Below are 19,379 nucleotides of genomic sequence, written 5' to 3' on the forward strand. Positions count from 1 at the left end.
AGCTGTGACGTCACTCACGGACACTCCATTAGGTACGCCGCCATTTTCAGGTGTACCTAATAACAGGCCACTTCATTAGGGAAAGTCATGGTCAAAGCTTAAGTGAAAGTGAAAAGTGCCACACCCAAACAACCCCCCACTTTCTGATTGGCTGGCAGAGCTGTGACGTCACTCACGGACACTCCATTAGGTACGCCGCCATTTTCAGGTGTACCTAATAACAGGCCACTTCATTAGGGAAAGTCACGGTCAAAGCTTAAGTGAAAGTGAAAAGTGCCACACCCAAACAACCCCCCACTTTCTGATTGGCTGGTCGAGCTGTGACGTCACTCACGGACACTCCATTAGGTACGCCGCCATTTTCAGGTGTACCTAATAACAGGCCACTTCATTAGGGAAAGTCATGGTCAAAGCTTAAGCGAAAGTGAAAAGTGCCACACCCAAACAACCCCCCACTTTCTGATTGGCTGTTCGATCTGTGACGTCACTCATGGACACTCCATTAGGTACGCCGCCATTTTCAGGTGTACCTAATAACAGGCCACTTCATTAGGGAAAGTCATGGTCAAAGCTTAAGCGAAAGTGAAAAGTGCCACACCCAAACAACCCCCCACTTTCTGATTGGCTGGTCGAGCTGTGACGTCACTCACGGACACTCCATTAGGTACGCCGCCATTTTCAGGTGTACCTAATAACAGGCCACTTCATTAGGGAAAGTCACGGTCAAAGCTTAAGCGAAAGTGAAAAGTGCCACACCCAAACAACCCCCCACTTTCTGATTGGCTGTTGGATCTGTGACGTCACTCACGGACACTCCATTAGGTACGCCGCCATTTTCAGGTGTACCTAATAACAGGCCACTTCATTAGGGAAAAATCATGGTCAAAGCTTAAGTGAAAGTGAAAAGTGCCACACCCGCCCTCACCCCCACTTTCTGATTGGCTGTTGGATCTGTGACGTCACTCGTACACTCAGGTTCGTTCGCGAAGATTCACGAGTGAGTGACAGACTGCGTTGCTGCTATGTAAGCCAACACACGTTATGCCGACATTGATGTTTTAATTGAGTAAATTTCGTTTTTCCCCTTTTCATGATGGGCCTCCTCTGACCGCACGTCCCTGCATCACAAGTAGTTTGAATGCGTGGGAAATCACAAAGTATTTTTCGGGTTATGCGTACTTGACTTTGATTTGCTTCATCAGCCAAAAAAGAGCAGTTATAGGAAACAACAGTTTTTATTGTGATATCAATACATTTTTTATGTACAGGCACAGTCATGATAAAAATGCAGTCCCGGCCGGCAGCACAATTATTTTGACCCATCTGCAATCTCCTGAGCCGACATTTGCTAACAAATACAATTCAATAAATAAATAATTAAAAAAAGAATGTTACTTTGTAATCCAGTGAAGACCATTAAAAAAATGCTCGTGCAAATTTTCAGCGAATGAGAAATTGTCTGTTTTTTTGAAAGGCAATACTGAAGAGCAAAAGAAAAAAAAAAGGAAATTTCACAGTAATCCAAAACAAAATGAAATGTTCAAGTAAAACAGGATTATGTTCAATCAAAACCACTGAAAAACTGACACAAATTGTTACTCAAATCTACTTAGCGGGCTAAAAAGCTGTAAAGCAAAAATGACATTACACAGATAAAATACATATTTGCTAAAAAACTACGCAAGACTTGACATCAGTTGCTATTAATGATTTCTGTGAGAACAAATATAAAATTCAATCTGAGTCACGCGTATATACATACACCATTCACACAAATGAGGTGAAAAACCAGGATGAACCAAAATAACACTATAACATTTTAAAGTGAAGTTGATTCTTCTGGACACTTTTTGAAACAATTTCCCACAACTTGCTGTTTGCCATTAAAGAGCTGAATGACAGACACCAGGTGGTCCCTGATGTTGTCATGTTGAGAGACGGGAAGAGTAACAGAAAGAAATGTGGAAGTGGCCATTTGAGTTCAGCTCCTGGAGAAGAGCAAGTTGTGCAAATTCCAAAAAAATCAAGGCTCTGCATTTTATGGGGCTCATCCTGGAATTTCACCCAAGTCCTTCCTGTGTCATTTGGCAAGAGCAGGCTGGGCCAGCCGCTGACCCTCATGTGCAAACACTGCCAGTCATCAAAGCACGTGATTAAGATTCCATGATTGTACTATGGTTAGTTTGCGTCTAACAACCGTTCAAAGCCAGCCGTCCGTCCGTCCGTCCCAGTCGAGTTTTCAGTCGGGCGAGCTCGCCGAATGCCCGCGCAGCACCCAAACCTTAGCCCGGTCGGCGCCGTCTTCCACGCCGGCTGAGGCGTCTCCGGCGCCTCGCAGGGACAACTCGGCCACGGAGGCGTCCAGGCGGCTCCCGTCGTCCTCGTCGCTCAGAATGTCAGTCTCCTTCACCTCCTCGGGGTCTTCGTACTCCTTGAGATCAAACTGTTCTTCCACCCAGCGGTCGGTGTCGCCGGATTCCGACGACAGAAGCCGGCCGCGCTCCGACTCCTCGTCACCTCGGGGCGAGGCCGGGTCCCGTTCGGGCTCGGCGTCCGAGACGATGTCTGTGTCGATGGTGAAACGGTTGCGGACGAGCTTTCTCCGGCCGAGGGTTCTGGTTGGCGCGGATGCTGAGGAAACGACACGGGAAAACGATGAGAAGACGATGTCACTTGGGAAGAATTTCTCGGACGCCGGCGCTGACCTGCTCGGTTGATGACGGGCCTGGCGCCTTTCAGCGCGCACAGCCGCTTCCCTCCGAAGGGCACGTACTGCTGGCTGAGCGGCAGGCTCTCCGTCTTCAGCAGCTGCCGCCGGTGCTTCTCTCGCAAGATGGAGTGCACCGTCTTCAGGAAGTCCTTCCTGCTTTGCGGGGAGCTGAAGGGGGGGGGGGGGAGGCCGTAGCCAGCTCATCAGCTTCGGTGGTAGAAGACAAAAAAAAAAGCAGAGTACGGCGGGCGGGCGGGCGCTTACCTACAACACAGCTGGAAAGCCCTCTCCGGCCGGCCTTCCGACTCCGACTTGGTGTGGACGATCTCGCACACTGACGTGCCCTCGCCGTCTGAAGAGGAAAAGTCTATTCGGGTTTGTTCTGGACTCCAGCGAGAAATGTAGCCCACTCCCTAAATGATGTAGCTTACCCGCATTAGCCAAGGGTCTCACTTGGAGAGCGTCTGTGGGAATCATGTGACGATATCGGAAGGGGTCTTTTTCTTCGGAAGACAAAGACGCGCGGTGGGAGCCGCCCTTGACAAGAGGAATAGGACGCTGTCAGAGCTCAGAGCTGGACGGGAGAAATCAGGCCACTCACCATTTTCTTTTTCTGCTTGGATCCATCCTTGCACACAAAGACAACGGCCGTCTTGAACACTGAAAGATACGTCGTGCCGTAAACTTTGGGTTTAGAAATCATGTGAGACGGGTGCCATACCAAAAGCGGCCATTTGGGGCTCTTTCTTCCACTTTCCCAAGGAAGCGGGTGGGTTGATCCAGGACACGCCGGTGTGGAGCAGCAGATCGCCCATGGACAAGTCGGGAACCTGACAACAAAGTTTCACTCGTCTCGCAAGCCGATTGGTCCAAATGATGAGATGCCCCCGGCGTTCCCCGTACCTCCTTCTTGTCGCCGCTCTGCTCGGTGATGAGCTGGTCAAAGACGGCGCCAAACTCCTCGTGGATCTTCTGCATCTCGTTAATGTGGCTGGCCACTTTGTTCATGGCCTTCATGGCGACTGCGACGACAGCAGAGTCCGGTTAGCGCCACCTGGGGGATTTTCTCCAAAACGCAACGACTCGGTCTCGTCTCACCGTCCAGGTGGTAGTGCTCCTCGCTGTCCGGGTCCGTGAGCGAGTAGAGCTCCCTGAGCAGCAGAGGGTACTTGAGGACCCTCTGGATGGGCTTGATCAGATAGGACTCCAACGTGGACGAATGTTGCTGCTTGGGGTTGCGCTGGTCCAGGAAGGCCTTGAAGTCGGAATCGCTTTTGGCTGCAAAGATCACAAAGTGGTACCGGATATGAACAGAGCCAACTTTAGCAGCAGGCAAGTAAGCAGAGGTCAAACGCTGACAACTGCACGCGGGGGGGGGGGGGGATGAATGGCGGCCGCCGGCAGACGCTCGGCGCCACCGCTGTGAGCAACAAGGTGGAACGGGGGCTCGCTCACCCTTAACGAGGACCTTGGGGACTTTGGTGTGGCTGGCGCAGAAGGCGCTGTAGATCTTGAAGCGGTCGGCGTAGTAGAGGAAGGAGCCTCCCAGGGAGAAAAGGATTTTCTGGGGACGGACGAAGGCCACCTTAAGCAGCTGCCACTTTTTAACGTTGACATTTTTGTTTGCGTCTTCTTACTTTAAACTGCTCCACTCTCTCCAACTTGTCCAGATCGGGAACCAGACGGGTGCCGTCTTCCAGAGTCTTGAGGAATTCCACCTGGAACTCCACCATTTCCGGAAGATTTCCAAAGAGAACATCCAGCTGAGGCCACAAAAAAAGTCTCTTGTGAACAAACCTTCAAATTTGCTTAAGAAAACCAATTTTCAAAAAACAAAGCTTTAAATTTGCTTGGCTCACAAACCAATTTTTGTTATTCCTGACCATTGATTTGAAGGCCCCATAAAATGCTAATGCCGCTAAATGCTGATGACATTTAGCTGCAACTAGATTTATTGTCGACAAAATCCTCCTGACGGAAACACAAAATAGTAACAGCGTTTTGTACAAGCGAGTGATAGTAGAGGCGCGCGGCAGCAGATGGTGGATGGACGGAAGGAAGGAAGGAAGGAAGGAAGCAGCTCGCCGTGTCCAAGTAGCACATGCGGGTGGAAAAACATCCCAGCCTCCTCGCTCGCTCGCTCCCTCGCTTTTATCGTTCGGCCCTCTCGTCTTGGCACAAAGCCGTCCATTCTGCCGTTATGTAAGCCACTTTGACTCGCTTCAAGGCAGCAGGAGCAGCAGCAGCAGCAGCAGCAGCAGCAGCGCCCACGGCCGCCCGCCCGCCCGCACACACACACACACACACACAGAATGCGGCGCATACCTCATCTTGAGTAAGAAAGGTCTCTTTCTGCAACGGGTTTAAATATCTCCCAATGAGCCAGTTCAGGTCCTGCGCAAAATGAATTGAAATTGATGGGATAACCAACGTGCAGCCAGGCGTAGGCGTACCTAATGAAGCCATCCTCACCTTGACGTAGGTGCGCTCCGTCTCCACCAGCTCGCCGATGACCTTGCGCAGCTTGTCGGCGTCCGAGAGCTGGCGGAGCGCCGGCGGGAACGGCGAGTCCGGGCTGGGCGAGGACGCGCATTCCGAAGGATTCATGTCATGGAGGCTGCGGCAGAAGGCCGACACCTGCTCCGTATTCTGAGCACAAAAGGGAAAACAATGATGAAGTGAGCGCCAGCCCACGCGCCAACTTCCGGAGCGGAGCGGAGCGCACCCATTTGGGACTGACGATAGAAAGAAAGAAAGAAAGAAAGAAAAGATAGCTATACGTGTCATAACAATAACTCTGACATTGTTTTCCTCCTACGTATGCCGCTGCCACCCTAAGTGACTCATCTCATCTCATCTCATCTCACGCCACCATCAAAATAATGCACATGACATACAGGAGGGGGGGTTGCCATGGAGACCGGCCCTGATGTGCACTACGCTGTCATTTGGGAGAGAAAGGCCTTGGTTACTTTCTTGACTTTTAGCACATGGCCGCTTCCGTTTCAAATCAAACGACTGACAAATCTCAAGACATTTCGCTAAACTTTCAAATTGGCCTTTTCGACAAGAAGTTTGCCTTGGAAACCAGAGCGGAAACATTGACTTTGTCAATTTGACAGTGCACAGGCGTGACCAAAAAAAGCAATGCAGTATCCTCGCTCTCTTCCAGGTGCAGCACACATGCATCATCATCATCATCATCATCATCATCAACATCAGCGGCGACTCCCGTCCTTGCCAAACGGAAGACGAGCGGCTTTGGACCTCACCAGATGGAGCATGTCAAAAAGCGAGTCGCAGGAGCGCTTCCTGGGCTGACTCCACTTGAGAGACGACATGGCCACGCACGCACGCAAGCAAGCACCCGGACGGACGTCGCACTTTGTCTTTTAATGGAGCTTCACTTGGCGCCTGACCCTCGCCGCGTACAACTCCATCTCGTCTGGGAAAAGCCAGCTGAAGGACGAGCCCGGGAAGACGCCGGGCCGCCTCCTCACCAGCCAGCCAGCCAGCCACCCACCCACGTCCCTCCCTCCCTCCCTCCCGTCCGCTACGCTACACTACGCTTCTGCCCGCCTCTTTGTTGTGTGCTAATGCGAGGGAAAAGAGGGAGGAAGGGACACATCTCCGTGGAGTGGGAGGTGGCACAAGTGAGGGAGCACAGCATTTCTCTGTGCAACTAATTCATCAAAAGGGGCTTTTGGGCTAGGTAGTTTGTATCTTCATGTAATAGTGAGCAGGTTTGTTCCATGGCCTGTCCTCTCAGAAAAAAAATCTCAGTGTGGGTGAAAAAGCACCAAATGTTGCGTCCAGGCTGGCCGGGAGGAAGCGAGGTGCCACTTAGCACTCGCCGACGTGCCAGAACAAAAAACTGACAAATGTCCTTTCAGCCTTTGTCTCCCTCCCTCCCATCCTCCCTCCCCTCGCTTGTTTTCCAATCCCAGGCGAGCAAATGTGAAAACAACTGGAAGCATCCTAAAGCCAACAAGCAACATTCTTTTTCAAAGTTGGGGAGGCGTCGGTTTTTACCGTCGTCAAACTTTTTCCTGAACTTTGAACCGTGTCTGCATGGATCTTATTCCCATGCTGCTATTTCATTGTATTAAATAAACTGAAATAGCCCCGATATGACTTTTTGAGAGAGTTTTCTCACCTCGCCGCACTCGTCGTCCAAGTGGCCAAAGCACTCGGCGTCGTCATCCAAGCTGTCTCCCGAACTCTCCAGCAGCAGCCCGGCGCTGTCGTCCAGGATCTCCTCTGCCGACACACGGTGACCAAATTAAGGCTTCGCTTCCTGGCTTAGGTTTTCAGATTTTGGGACTGACACATTAGCAACCAGCGTGCGCCACCCGCAGGCCTGGAGTGGAACAACCTTGAACAAACACGTTGAGGAAGGTTTGGCGTCACCTTGGCTCTGGGAAAAGATGTCCGTGTAGGGGTCGGCGTCAGAGCGTCGCGGCGGCAGGAAGCAGAGCTGGCCGCGTCCCAGCGGCGGCAGCGCGCTGACGGTCAACGCCAGTGCCGAGAGCGAGAAGGCCGCCTTCATGTCGGAGAAGTCCAGGCTGTGGGCCTCCTTCCCGTTCAGCTCCAGGATCTCATCGCCCGCGTTCAGACCTGCCCGAGAATACGAGAAGCAATGGCCATCATGGTTCAACGCAGAGGGCTGAAGTTCAAAATCCAATCTATCTAAATATTGTAAGGCTTATTTTTTTTTTTTTAAATCATCATATTTAAGAAAAAAAAAATATTAATGATCTAATATTATTTATTTAAACATTTTTTTTAAATTCCACACTATGTAGAGTAAAGCTTTTTTTTTTTCAACATTTTTTAGTTGTTTCTCAACCTTTGGAATAAAACACACTTGTAACCGTGTCGTCTGATTTGCTTTGAGTGTGCTCAGACCTTTGGCAAAGGCCAGCCCGCCCGCCCTCACGTCCGTGATGTAAAGCTGCTGCACTCGGTCCTCCTCAACCACCGAGATGGAAAAACCTGGAAGAGCGGGATCGAGAGCGCTCGCTTTTAATATGAGCAAAAAAAATCTTTGACACGCGGACGCCTTTCCTACCGTATCCAATCATGCACGACTCGTCTCGGTCAAACTGGACCACTTTTGTGATCTTGGAGCACAGCTCGACTTCTCTGTAAAGCTGTCGCCAGACAAGACCACACCTTAAGGTGGCAAACACAAGTTGGGATGCCAAAGTTCTGCTTTCAAACGTACCAGGTCGCACACGTCCTCCTCCGGTTTGGGGACGTAGTACTGCACTCGGTTGTCCATGAGGAACTTGAGGCGAAGGTAGTGCTTGGTGGGGTCCAGCCCGTGGGCCTGCAACAACAAATGTGGCTTTTAGCCTTTACACATATCAAATCCCCCCCCAAAATTCTGCCGAGCCGAGCCGAGCCGAGCCACCTTGCAGATGGTTTCCAGCACGCACAGCGCCGACTCTCCGGGCTGGATGATGCTCAGCACCGGCTGGTCGTTGGGCAAACACACCCAGGACGGGGTGAGGTGCTCGGGCACCCAGACGTCGCTCTCGGCGCCGGGCCCGGGAACGCTATTGCCGGGCGCCTCCTCGCTGGGCTGCGACGGGACACCAGATTCGCATCGTCGGAGCCCGTTTGGACACGAGTCGCCCATTTTAGCATTTGGGAGTCTCCTCACCTGGCGCTCCTTCGCCGACTCGACATAAAGTCCATCCGCGGTCCTTTTCACCAGCTCTTCGCCGTGCGCAAATACCTGCCGCCGGGGCAAAAAAGGGGCCATTAGCGCGCGCCGCTAAGAAGTGCAAAGCAAGCGGATGGGCCGCCAGCGACCTGGTTGATGCTGGGGTGGGCTCTGGTCTTCTTCTTGGAGGTGGTGTCCAACCCCCAGAGGGACGAGAAGCGGCTCTTGCGCTTGCCGCACGAGCGCGACATGGCGTGCGCTCGCCGCCTGACGCCGCTTTCCGTGCGAGCCGCCACCTGAGACCACGGCAGGCAGAACTTTACTGTCATTTGCTGCTACGCTGCGGCACAGTACCAACTTCAAGTCGTGGACTATTAGAAGAAGTGGCGCCAGACCACTACTTGGCACCTTCCTTTTGAACATTTGCATCCCGATAACAAAGGAAATGTTGTCAAGAAGAGAGAAAGCGAATGCTGGCTGTCTTCCACTGTTGTCTTTTGTTTACTTGCGAGGCCTTCTTGAGTGTGGAATTCATTAGCGCCTCACGCGGGCATTACAACGAGCCTCAATTGGACGGAGGGCCAGGCTTTCAAGCTAGGCTTGGGGTTTCAAACTAGGGCTTAAAAAAAAACTTCAAAAACAACACAAAATAATGACACAGAGAAAAAGATGAAAAACATAAAAATCGACATCATCACACCACAGGAGCCTTACCAGCGCGTGGAAGGACGAGACGGAGAAGATGCCCAGGCGGCCCATGGCCAGCTTGGTGGGGCGCGAGGCGAAGGCCAGCAGGCGCTTGGGGTTGGGCAGCTCGCCGCCCTGCAGGCTGGCCAGGTAGCAGCGGAAACGGAACAGGTCCATGTGGAACTGCTCCAGGTTCTGCTCCCACAAGAAGATCTGCCGGAGAAGAAGCTTTCACTTTCCTCGCCCGCCGCCGCCGCCGCCACTTTACTGGGGCACCGGAGCGAGCCAACCGACCCAGTTTGGGAGAGGCGGGCCGTCGGTGGCTGCCAAGAGAGCCACAATGCCGCCGCACATTCCGCTGGCTGCCACGTTTTTTTTTTTTCTATTCACTTGGGCACAATGCGAAACCTGACACTGACCCAAAGGAAGCGCCCAGACCCGGCCGGCACTTTCTAATCAGCTCCACAAAGACCACTTGATCTCCCTTGAAGCGGGCCCGGCCCATTCAAGAGGGGATTTTTGTTTTTCCACTTTACCAATCTCAATCAATTCTTTTTCAAACGTGAAGCCTACCTGATCCAGGATGGTCTTGCGTTTCTTGGCGTCGGTGACGGCCGACAGCTGCATGTCGCCCATCTTCTTCATCTTCTCGTCCATGTCGATCTTCTGCTCCAGCTTCTTGATTTCGGCCCGCAGCAGGCGCACCGTGTCTTCGCGCCGGTGCTGTCTGGCCACGGCGGTGGCGCACGCCGAGTGGATGGCCGTGATCCAGTTCTCCAGCTCCGTCTGGCTGCACGTCTGCCCGCAAATTATGGACAATTTCAGAAGGTGAAAGAAGAATTGAAATTTGACGGTTGCCCCGAAGCTCCCGTCGCAATACTTTTGCCTGCACCTGTCTCAACTGTGTTACCTGAAACAAGAAGGCATCTCCCAGCGAGTTGCTGAGGCAGAAGACGAAATCTTTTTTGGGGTGCTCGGGTACGGCCTGCACGATGCTGTTGTCGGCCCAGATGGCGTACTTGGGGATGCTGCCGTTGTCGATTCCCGAGCGTCCGTCCGTCTCGTAGAAGAACAGCGTGCAGCCTGACCGGGTAGGAGGGAGAAGGTGATTGAAAGCGGACAACCCGAATATCGACTGCGTTTGAAGAATGTCAAGGTAGCGCCAGCCAACCTTTGAGGGACACCCAGTAGTTCTTCCACTTGCGTCTGGCGGCCGACTCCACCTTCTTGCTCTTTTTGTGCACCAGGAAGTTTTTGACGGCCAGCCTCCCCGCCTTGCGCACCGTCCCCTGCGTGCCCAGCAGCGCGTCCGACTGGTAGGCGGAGCTCATGGTGCTCTGCTCGTCGCTCAGCACCTCCTCCAAACTCTCCGTCTGGCACGAGCTCATCTCCAGCTCTTGGCGGAAGTTCTCGTAGATGCCCTGGGCCGAGTCGGCGGTCCCGCCGCCGCCGGCGGCAAACGCGTCGCCGCCCGCCGCCGAGTCGACGGAGAAGGAGGCCGACATGGTCTTGTAGCGGCGGGACTCGGCCTCGGCCGTCACCCCGTGGATGCCGCTGTCGTCGTACTCGCTGCCCTCGCCGGCGGTGACGTCCTGCGGGGGGGCCCGTGACGGGTGAGACGGCATGATGACCGCGTGCGCTTCATCACAATCCAGCAGAGCAGAGCAGAGCAGAGCGGACCCCGAGGATTTCTTTCGGCCGCTTTTTCTTAAATGGCCTCCCTGACTCCAAAGTTGAGGCGAGGGTGACCTAGGTCCAGGGACTAACTGGAGCTGACCCCCTTTTCAGAAATGGAGCATCCTCAAGAGTTGCAAAACAAGTGGCCCGGCACAAAAAGTTTCTGTTCTACACAAGACCACCGCTGTTGTTCAAGTGCAAGCTGCCCTTGCTGTGGCACCTCCGCGTCTGCCCCGCCCCCCCCCCCCCCCCCCTTCCCACTCTTGCTCCTACACACATGGCCAAAGGCTCCTGGGAGATGGAAACGGGGGGAACGCAGAACTGGGCCTAATCACGTGATCCAATCATGCGCTCCATTCAGCGGCGGGTCTTGAGGGAGGGGAGGGGCGCCTCGCCGTGACAGTATTTTTACTGTGACACTCTTCCACGGGCCTCTGCTCATTAGCATGACAAAAGGCAAAACATTTCAAACGGGGAGTGACCCCCCCCCCCTCCACAACCTGTCTCTTCTGGACCAAGAAAAACAAGCAGCAGGGAAAATAGGAGCTTTCCTCAGACTCTTAATCTGATTGTGCGGCTTAGTTATGCGCCAGACACAATAAAAAGGGGAATAAAGGAGAGGTGGAAGGTGAGGGAGGGCCGCATTTGGATTCCAGACTGCTTCTCAAACTTCATGCAGAGAGGAAAACAAGGTACAGTGGCTGGTGGCGTTTATACCACACACGAGAACACCTTGTGTGGCTTTCATTTACAGCTCAGCACAGCACAGCACAGCACTCACTTGAAAAAATGTGTTTGAGGTCAAACGCAGTGACATTGGCACGCATGCCTTCGGAATCTTCCAGATTCAAGACTCTGTGCTGATTATACGTATTGTTTTTGTGTGCTGGGCCAAAGCTGCGTTGTCGCCCTCTAGTGGCGCGTCATATTATTCTAGTTGCAGCAGAGCTCGCTTGCTCCCTTTCAAATAGAAGGAAAGTTAAAAGAAGTCGGATTCCCCAAATTAGGAGAATTTCAGGAAAGTAGCCATTAAAAATATGATCAGAGCTTACCTGGATGGTCTGCGCCCTCCTGCCCTGCATACCGGCACTCGAGGTGGTCCGGAGTCCCGGCGGGCCTTCGGAGAGGCAGTGGGAGCGCCGACACGGCAGAGTGAAGGCGCTGTACGTGTTGCCGTCCTCCTCGCCGATCATCTTATCGTCTCGGCCCTCGGCGCCGAGCCGCTGGCCGTCGTGCCACTTGACGTAGCGGCCGGCGTGGGGGTTCTGGCCGTAGAGTTGGTCAAAAGAGTCGGCCCGCTCGGCGCAGTCGGCGGGGCCGGAGCGCAGCGGGTCGTCGTGCTCGGCGCAAGGGGTGATCATCTCCTCCGTGCTGGTCAGGTGGTCTTGGCTGAGGTCCGACAGGGAGAAGTCCAGGCTGTCGTCCCGCCAGGTGTCGGCCGACTTGGATCGCTTCTTTTTGAAGCCGCCGGCCTCCGTGGAGCTGTCCCGGACGTCCTGGAGGTACGTCACCTCGCCCGCGTACACTTCCTCGTCCTGCATCTCGTCCGCCGTGGGTCCGGGAAGCGTAATGAGCGCGGTGGCGGCGGGACTGGCCGGGGCGTGGTGGAATGACATGGGCCTCAGGTTCATGGCCACGCGGTCCACCCAGATGGGGCTTCCAAAGTCCGGCAGGACGGCGCTGTCGTCGAAGGGCTCCGGGCCGTTTTCGGCCAGGGACTGCGGGATGCTGGGGGTGCTGCTGGAGCGCGTGCTGGCCTCCGAGTTCCTGTGCTCCATCTTGCCCGACGAGGCGCGCCGGCAGCGCCGAGACTTGTTGGAGATGCGCAGCGAGCGCGACATTTGCTTGCGCGACAAATAGCCACGTTCCGTAGCGAAGAAGGCATGCTCGCCGTGCTGGCTCTCCGCATTCCCCATGATTCAGCGGCTGAAAGACATCCAAAGGCTTTCGGAGCAGCTCGCCAATGAGCGGATCCAACGACGGAGGCGGCGGGCGAGGGCCTACCTGCGGGACGGACGCAAAATGCCTGACATGGTTCTCATCGGCCAAACTTCTGCCTTTGGTACAACTGGAAGGAGAAGGAGACACGGCAAAGTCAGTGAAAAAAGCTTCCAAGAGCGATAGCGCTAAGCTAATTTCCTCATTTTCCAGTAGATTGGGTTACTTCTCCCCAGGCTGGGCAATTGGAAACAGCAGATTGGGTCAAAGATTGGATTCCGGCAGGCTGAAGTGGGGGCGGTTTATGTAAACTGGTGCTGACCTCGTTCCCCCCCCCCCACCACCACCACCATTCTGCTCGCTCATCACCTTTTGCCGGCACCGCAGTGTTCAATGTTTGATGCCCAAGGACGGCCTTTCTCATCGGCTGCGACGTTCAGGAGGGCAAACCAGATGAGAGGGAAAAGGCCGACTCATCTCTTCGGGATTGAGAGCCACAAAATGGTCATAATCAAAGTGGCTGGTGGTTTAAAAAAAAAGCTGCAAATGAGCACATATCACCTTGTCAAATAGAATCCGAAAAGAGTTTCTTTTATGACGTCATGGTTTTGGCAAGGCCGACGTGTCAAATGCGCTTCAAGGCAAAAAACACAACATAATGAGGTAAAGACGATGTCACGCAAACCTTTACCATCAAAGCGCTTGACGTGAGAGGAAGCGCTCGGCTCGTAGATTTGCTACCACCTTGTGGCAGCTTTAGGCAATTCGGGTGTCAATTCGCATGAACTGCGGACAGGAGACGAGTTTCACCACAAACTGCAGCGGAATTCGGGATGTGCGTGACAGTCGCGCATTACAATTTATGAGCATCCCACGCGGCGTCGGGCCTGTCGGAACACGAGCGGCTTTTGCCTTTTTGGTGTGAAAAAGTGTCAAGATGCTCGAGCGAAAGCCGAAAGACCTGGCCAAACGGACGCTTCAAAACGTCCGCACAGAAGCAAGAATGTAGCGCGGCCATTAGTGACAAGCTCGAACACACAAGGCTGTAATTTGAACACTCCACATGGCGTGGAGATAATGACACGCTGACTCCAGGAGGGGGCTGGAATGGAGGAGGGGGGGCAGAAGATGCTCCTCCAATTTCCACACCACTTCACCGCACCCTACAAATATTTAGGTTTGATTTTTTTTGCTATTTCATTTTGGAAAACTGAGCAGATTTGAAACGAGTCTTTTTTTGGTGTCACTAACAAACATCACGTGTTGACAAAAACAATGGCCGCTTGTTCGCAAGCTCACAACAAACAGCGTCCTGGCCGCTTATTAGCGCAGCGGGTGACCTCGGGATGGAACTTCTCCCCACCCGTCTAAGCAGCCGCACACTCGTACTTGAGGAAGACAAACAAGCAAGCAAGCAAGCAATGAAGCTGATGGCATTTCCTTCACAATTGCTGAGCCGGCACGAGAGGGTCAGGTGGCGTGGGCTAACGGGACCTCGTCGCCCTATTCTGCTTGTCTTTGACGTGACCTTTGGAAAATGGCGGAATTTTCAGCTGCATATTTATTTGCTGCTTTGAGGAGGTGAACCACGGCGGCAGCTTCTGTATCTGCCGCTCGCTCGCTCGCTCGCTCGGCACACTGACAAAGCTTTGAAAGTGTGACGCCGTTATCAAGTCATTAGGCGGCTTTTGTCTCAGCGTTTGTTACCCTCTCAGACTTCACGCACTTAAACAAACGTCAAGCTGGAAAAACATCGCGCCGGGGATGAGTCGTTGTCCTTCCTGAGGAAGCCCCCCCCACACACACACACACACACACACACACACACACACGGGTGTGAAGGCACTTTTATCAGCAAGGTCGTCACCCGGCAAAGGTGCGACCCGAGCCATCCTGCTTGCAGGTCTTTAGCTTTGAAGTCCCTCAACAGCCGTTCATTGCTGGGTGCAGGCCAGCCGTTGAGCGCTTTCAGGACAAAAGGGTGGATGGAGGTGGCGCCGGATGGGCGGGGGCTCTGTTTTAGAGCCATCCGCATTTTGCACCCATCAAGTTCCCATACGTTTGGTGGGGATCATCTCATCCGGCAACATATGCTCGGCATTCCTCACGGTCAGAGTTTTCCCGCTCGGCACACACGAGCAACAATTTTCCCAAGCCGGCGCGTATGTGCGTGACGGCTTTACGATGACAGATTGCCAATTGAAGGTACGCTGGTGGTCCAACGGCACTTTGGGAAGCCCCATCTGTTGCTTCAAGAGGTCGGGCCAGAGTATTATTGACTGAAATGAGAGCTTTGCGCTGACAAATGCGCGCCATCGCATGGGAAGACTAACCGTCGTCTCTTATTGCAGCCAAAATGTCTTCTGGGATGAATTCCTACAACGTGTTAGAGTGCAACTGGGATTCTTTGGACCTGTCCGCCATGTCCTGTGTCCGGTGTTCCTCAGGGAACTGTTTTAGAGTGTTTTTTTTTGGAGGGGAACTTGCCCCAAGAAGCAGGGAAGGGACACTGGTTTATTTCATGTTGTTTTCTGTTGTGACCTGCCGCCTCACCGCTTTGCTAAAAATACAAAACTGCAAGCCAAATGTGTTTCTTTTTCTTCCAGGTCAGTAAACGGCGAGGCGCGCGCCCCAAACACATCTGGGTGGACGTCGAGGCGCATTTCCATCAGCGCTTTGAATATTGATGAGCATCACTGACGGAACTCCGGCATGTCATGTAAATGTGCAACGGAGAGTAGCGCTGAGTCGGGAGATGTGCATTATTTGGACACAGAGATGTCCCCCCCCCCACCCCCCCCCCAACCCACCTCCCCTGAGCATTACCTCCACCATTACGCGCCCGGAGCGCCTTGTGCAGTCAAGCGTCAGCATCGCCGCACACTCCACTACACAAGAAGGCCGACTAAGGAAAAACGGCGAGGCGAGGCGAGCGACGCCGGCCGCCATCCGGCCGGCCCGGTCTGTTCAGTCTCACCGAGGAGAATAAATGTTAACGTCGCCTTGGAGACACGTGGTGCCATTCAGCTTTTTGGTTCCGAGCCATTTTGAACAAATGTGGCACCACGCTGCCAGAGGATCTTCCTTAAAAAAAAAAAAAAAAATACAGGGAGTCCATTCAAAATGTCAGTCCTGATCATTTCCATACGGCTTTTGATTTGTTGACCAAATTGTCACAGCAAGGCTGCATTTGGAAGTGGAAGCAACCCAGATGAAGCATTTCAGGTGGCTTGTTGTGCTGGCTGTGCTAACAAGCTAATGGAGCACCTGATGCCAGCCAGAGCAAGTCCAGCGGACAACGCGGCCTTTGTTGCGGCCGGCTTAAAAGCGTCACTAGGAGAGAACGGGAGCAGCTCACTTTGTTTTTGCACAACAAGCACACATGTGACGTTCATATTTGTCAACTTGTTGAAGAAAGGCAACCTTGTGGACCAGCATACGGCCGCAACCTATTTCCATGACTATGACAGCGGCTGGGCACACCAGGGGGGCTTCAGGAGGAACACAATGCAGGGATTTTTTTTTTTTTTCAACCCTCCCAATTTGCAAATGCACCCTGGGAGACTTCTCCTTGACGTTGACCATTTCAAATTCAAAGCACCGTGCTGCTTGCTTTCAATGGGAAAAAGCTGCTGGTCAAAGATCAAATTCAAAGACTTGAAGTAGGGCCATTATTTGAATATGGTATTTGGAGACTCTTTGGGATTTCTTTCATGAACTCAGTCACCCTCCTCCAACTTTGAGGATGCACCCCTCGAATTTAACCCCACTCACATTTGCAATTGACTTGCAAACATCTTCCTCCTCCCAGTAGCAGGAGGCGCAAAACAATGAAAGGTGTCAAATTGGGCTGAAATATAACAAGCAATCTAAAATTGAAAAAAGGTTGATGCATTTTAGCGTGCCTGTTGGTTGCGGAGCCTCAAAGAAATTTGAAAGAAACGTAGAATTTTACAGCAATAAGAGAAGATGGTGGTCCGCTCTGTAAAACTTCAACTCGCATCACAAACAGAAAATGCATCCCACTCATTTGCTTTTCAGCATGCCCAAAAAGGTTTATCATGACAACAGCAACACACAAACAAAAGGCAGCAGCGGACAGGTAGCAACATGACCCGGAGGGCAAATGTGCAAATGCTAAAATGCAACAAAAAGGGCTGCCAGGAAAGATGCAAAGACAGACAGAGACTCAACTTACTGTCTGAACGGCCACAAAGCTCAGTCATCAAGTCGAGTCGAGCGCCTTTCCGAGCTCCTCTCATGATCCTCAAGTCCGCTTCACGCGCCGGGATGACTTCAAACTGGAGGAAGGGAGCGAGCACTGTTTGCAAGTGCCTCCTCCCTCTCCATTCCACTCCCTCTGGCCAAAGAATGCGTGTTCCCCCTCCTTCGTCTGCTCTCTAATTGCCCCCGCGTCACGTTTACACTAAACAGCCTCGTCTACGATTCAGTTCAAAAGCAGCCCGGGAGACTCACAAATCAAGTAGACCTCATGCGGTGCCCTCTACTGGCGGCCGTGTGTGACTAGAGTTGTTTTCAAGCTGGAAGGAGAGCGCCGTGCGTCAAACGTGCCCCCGAGGCTAAAATCACAACAGGAGCGGCTCGAAATGAAAAGGACGGCCCATAATTGGCTCAGCACGGCTCTGTTCGAGCAAGTCTCCACCAAACGCCTCGTAAATTCACCCGGCCGGTGCCGATGACGACGAGACGCACGATGACGACAATATGTATTAACGCGTCTCGCGTGGCGCCACCTCCGTTAGCAAAACACAAGTTGTCACAAGCGGATTGATTCAGCATCACGCGTCTGCACACTCGGCACAACACAAACTCTCAGACCACTCCGCTGTCTCAGGTGAAAAAAATAAATAATGTTTTAGTCAACTATAAGACACATAATGTACAATTTAGAGGCTGACAAATTCAACATCACTTTTTGTGAAGGGAAAAAAGGTTACATTCTGCAAGGCTCAAAGGCTGGGTTTTTTTTTTTCCCCTTCAATGCAAAATCTCCCAAAACTTCTTGCAACAATAAAAACAGCACCGAGCCCCACAAGGCCGTGGTGTCTTCCCAACGGCAAGCGGAGAAGCGTGCAGCACATGAAAGCGGCGCTCCGGCCGGGAAGGGAGATCATTAGCCGACGATTGCGGCGGCGGCGGGGCGGGGCGGGGAGCCTCTCCAGAGTCCACATCAAAGACACAAAAGTCATTGAGGATTCACCGTGCACAACCTGCGAGGCGGAAGGAAGGTGGAGCGCACTTGAAAAGATGCTCGCCAAAAGTCGTGGCAGCGACGACAAGAACAACAAAAAAGGGGTTATTCTATAAACTACTGACATTCGAAATTCCAAATATTGCATTGGTAGAAGCTGTTTTTGGAGGCCCTCGTTTGTTTCTTCCATTTCAAACATTCCAAGTCCTTAAACTCACTGGAGTCAAGCCGTGCGACTCGGCTCGTCTTGACTCGACTCGAGTCGACCGGTGTGCAAATTTGACTCGGGATTATTTCCATTGCAAACGAGGGAGCGAGAGCGGTTATGGGCCACACGAGAAGAAAACTACACGACAAGTCAACAACGCCTGCGACAGACACACTGACGGCGCAGAGGACATTCCTGCCTGCCTGCGTCAGACAACACTGTGCATCTTTGTGACCAGCCTTGTCCTAACGCAGACAGAGATGGTCAGTGAGAAGCCTACTGGAACCAGTAGCCTACGCTGTGGATTATTTTCATTCATTGGAGAAATGATTTCTCGGACACAACACAGGCGGCAATTGTGACCAACTGGCTACCCCAACAATCGGAACACTGGTTCCACATATTTGGGAGTGTTTTAACAGCACAATGGCTTTTTGAGATATTTCTTTTGGAAGTTTGACCTCTGAAAGGTTGCACAATATTTACAATTTTTGAATTGTTTTCATAGCGATGACGTTCCACCTGTTACTGAACCTAACCTTTCGTTCATAAACATGACGAAATCAATTGTTCTTATGATTAGGGCATATTTGTAATGCTCACGTCACCAACAGGCGTTTTTTACACTTGCCGTGGAAAACACGTCTCTCCTCAGGTGAACCAGGGAAGAAGAGGAAGAGCAACATCATCATCTGGTAGCCACATGACTCTGCAAAAATGCAACAATTTCACGCAGGGAGAGCACGCCCCCCCCCCCAACCCCCGAACCATTGACGTCACAGTCTTTCCACGCGTGCAAATGAAATGCACCGAACCCCCAAATGAATGAATGAATGAATGAATGAATGAATGAATGAATGAATGAGCGCCTCAGTGCGTGCGTGCGTGCGTGCGTGCGTGGACGGCAGATGTGCACTGCGGCTCGACCTTGTCCACGCAGGCAGAACATCAACTCATTGCCACGCGGGAATATGCGTGCGCGCATCCAGGTTATTTATCCTTGCCAGTTGCCACTTCCGGGGTGCACCACCGCCACCACAGTGAACGCGCCACCACGACCAGAGCATATCTACCATGTCCACGTAGCTCCCGTCACCCACGTCGCGGCTCGCCGGCCTCCATCGTCACATTGAAGCGGCCAAAAGCTGTCGTCCTGTCTTCCACGCGAGTTGTTTCCACGGAGGAGGTGCAGAAGGAGAAGGAGGAGGAGATGGCGGCTCTCCCCCATGTGGAGATGCGTGCAATTGGATGCAAGCGGACGTCACTCCACGCGCGC

The 19,379-nt window shown here is 52.7% G+C and overlaps 1 protein-coding gene across 6 annotated transcripts; it reads right to left on the reverse strand.

The window, feature by feature from the left end:
* Window positions 1–1,229: 1,229 nt before the first annotated feature.
* Window positions 1,230–19,305, reverse strand: LOC147053960 (rho guanine nucleotide exchange factor TIAM1-like). 6 transcript variants are annotated; one of them, XM_085916791.1, is made up of 29 exons: window positions 19,177–19,305; window positions 13,245–13,317; window positions 13,053–13,162; window positions 12,750–12,813; window positions 11,798–12,671; window positions 10,240–10,660; window positions 9,979–10,151; window positions 9,642–9,866; window positions 9,096–9,281; window positions 8,531–8,677; window positions 8,379–8,453; window positions 8,127–8,297; window positions 7,938–8,042; window positions 7,782–7,863; window positions 7,619–7,705; window positions 7,121–7,327; window positions 6,867–6,970; window positions 5,183–5,359; window positions 5,036–5,104; window positions 4,348–4,473; window positions 4,166–4,274; window positions 3,809–3,988; window positions 3,614–3,732; window positions 3,432–3,540; window positions 3,312–3,370; window positions 3,142–3,247; window positions 2,975–3,077; window positions 2,706–2,878; window positions 1,230–2,631 (listed from the first exon to the last, which is right to left on the reverse strand). In XM_085916791.1, the coding sequence occupies exons 5-29, from the start codon at window positions 12,659–12,661 to the stop codon at window positions 2,240–2,242; spliced, it is 4,569 nt and encodes a 1,522-aa protein (XP_085772917.1). In that variant the 5' UTR covers window positions 12,662–12,671; window positions 12,750–12,813; window positions 13,053–13,162; window positions 13,245–13,317; window positions 19,177–19,305; the 3' UTR covers window positions 1,230–2,239. The 6 variants fall into 6 exon arrangements, with proteins under 6 accessions (XP_085772917.1, XP_085772918.1, XP_085772916.1 ...); XM_085916792.1 differs by lacking the exon at window positions 19,177–19,305 and adding an exon at window positions 16,882–17,362; XM_085916790.1 differs by lacking the exon at window positions 13,245–13,317 and having other exon boundaries at window positions 13,053–13,223.
* Window positions 19,306–19,379: the final 74 nt, after the last annotated feature.

This window comes from Syngnathus leptorhynchus, chromosome 7, assembly GCF_054491065.1.
Source record: "Syngnathus leptorhynchus isolate UIUO chromosome 7, UIUO_Slep, whole genome shotgun sequence".
NCBI classification, from domain to species: Eukaryota; Metazoa; Chordata; class Actinopteri; order Syngnathiformes; family Syngnathidae; genus Syngnathus; species Syngnathus leptorhynchus.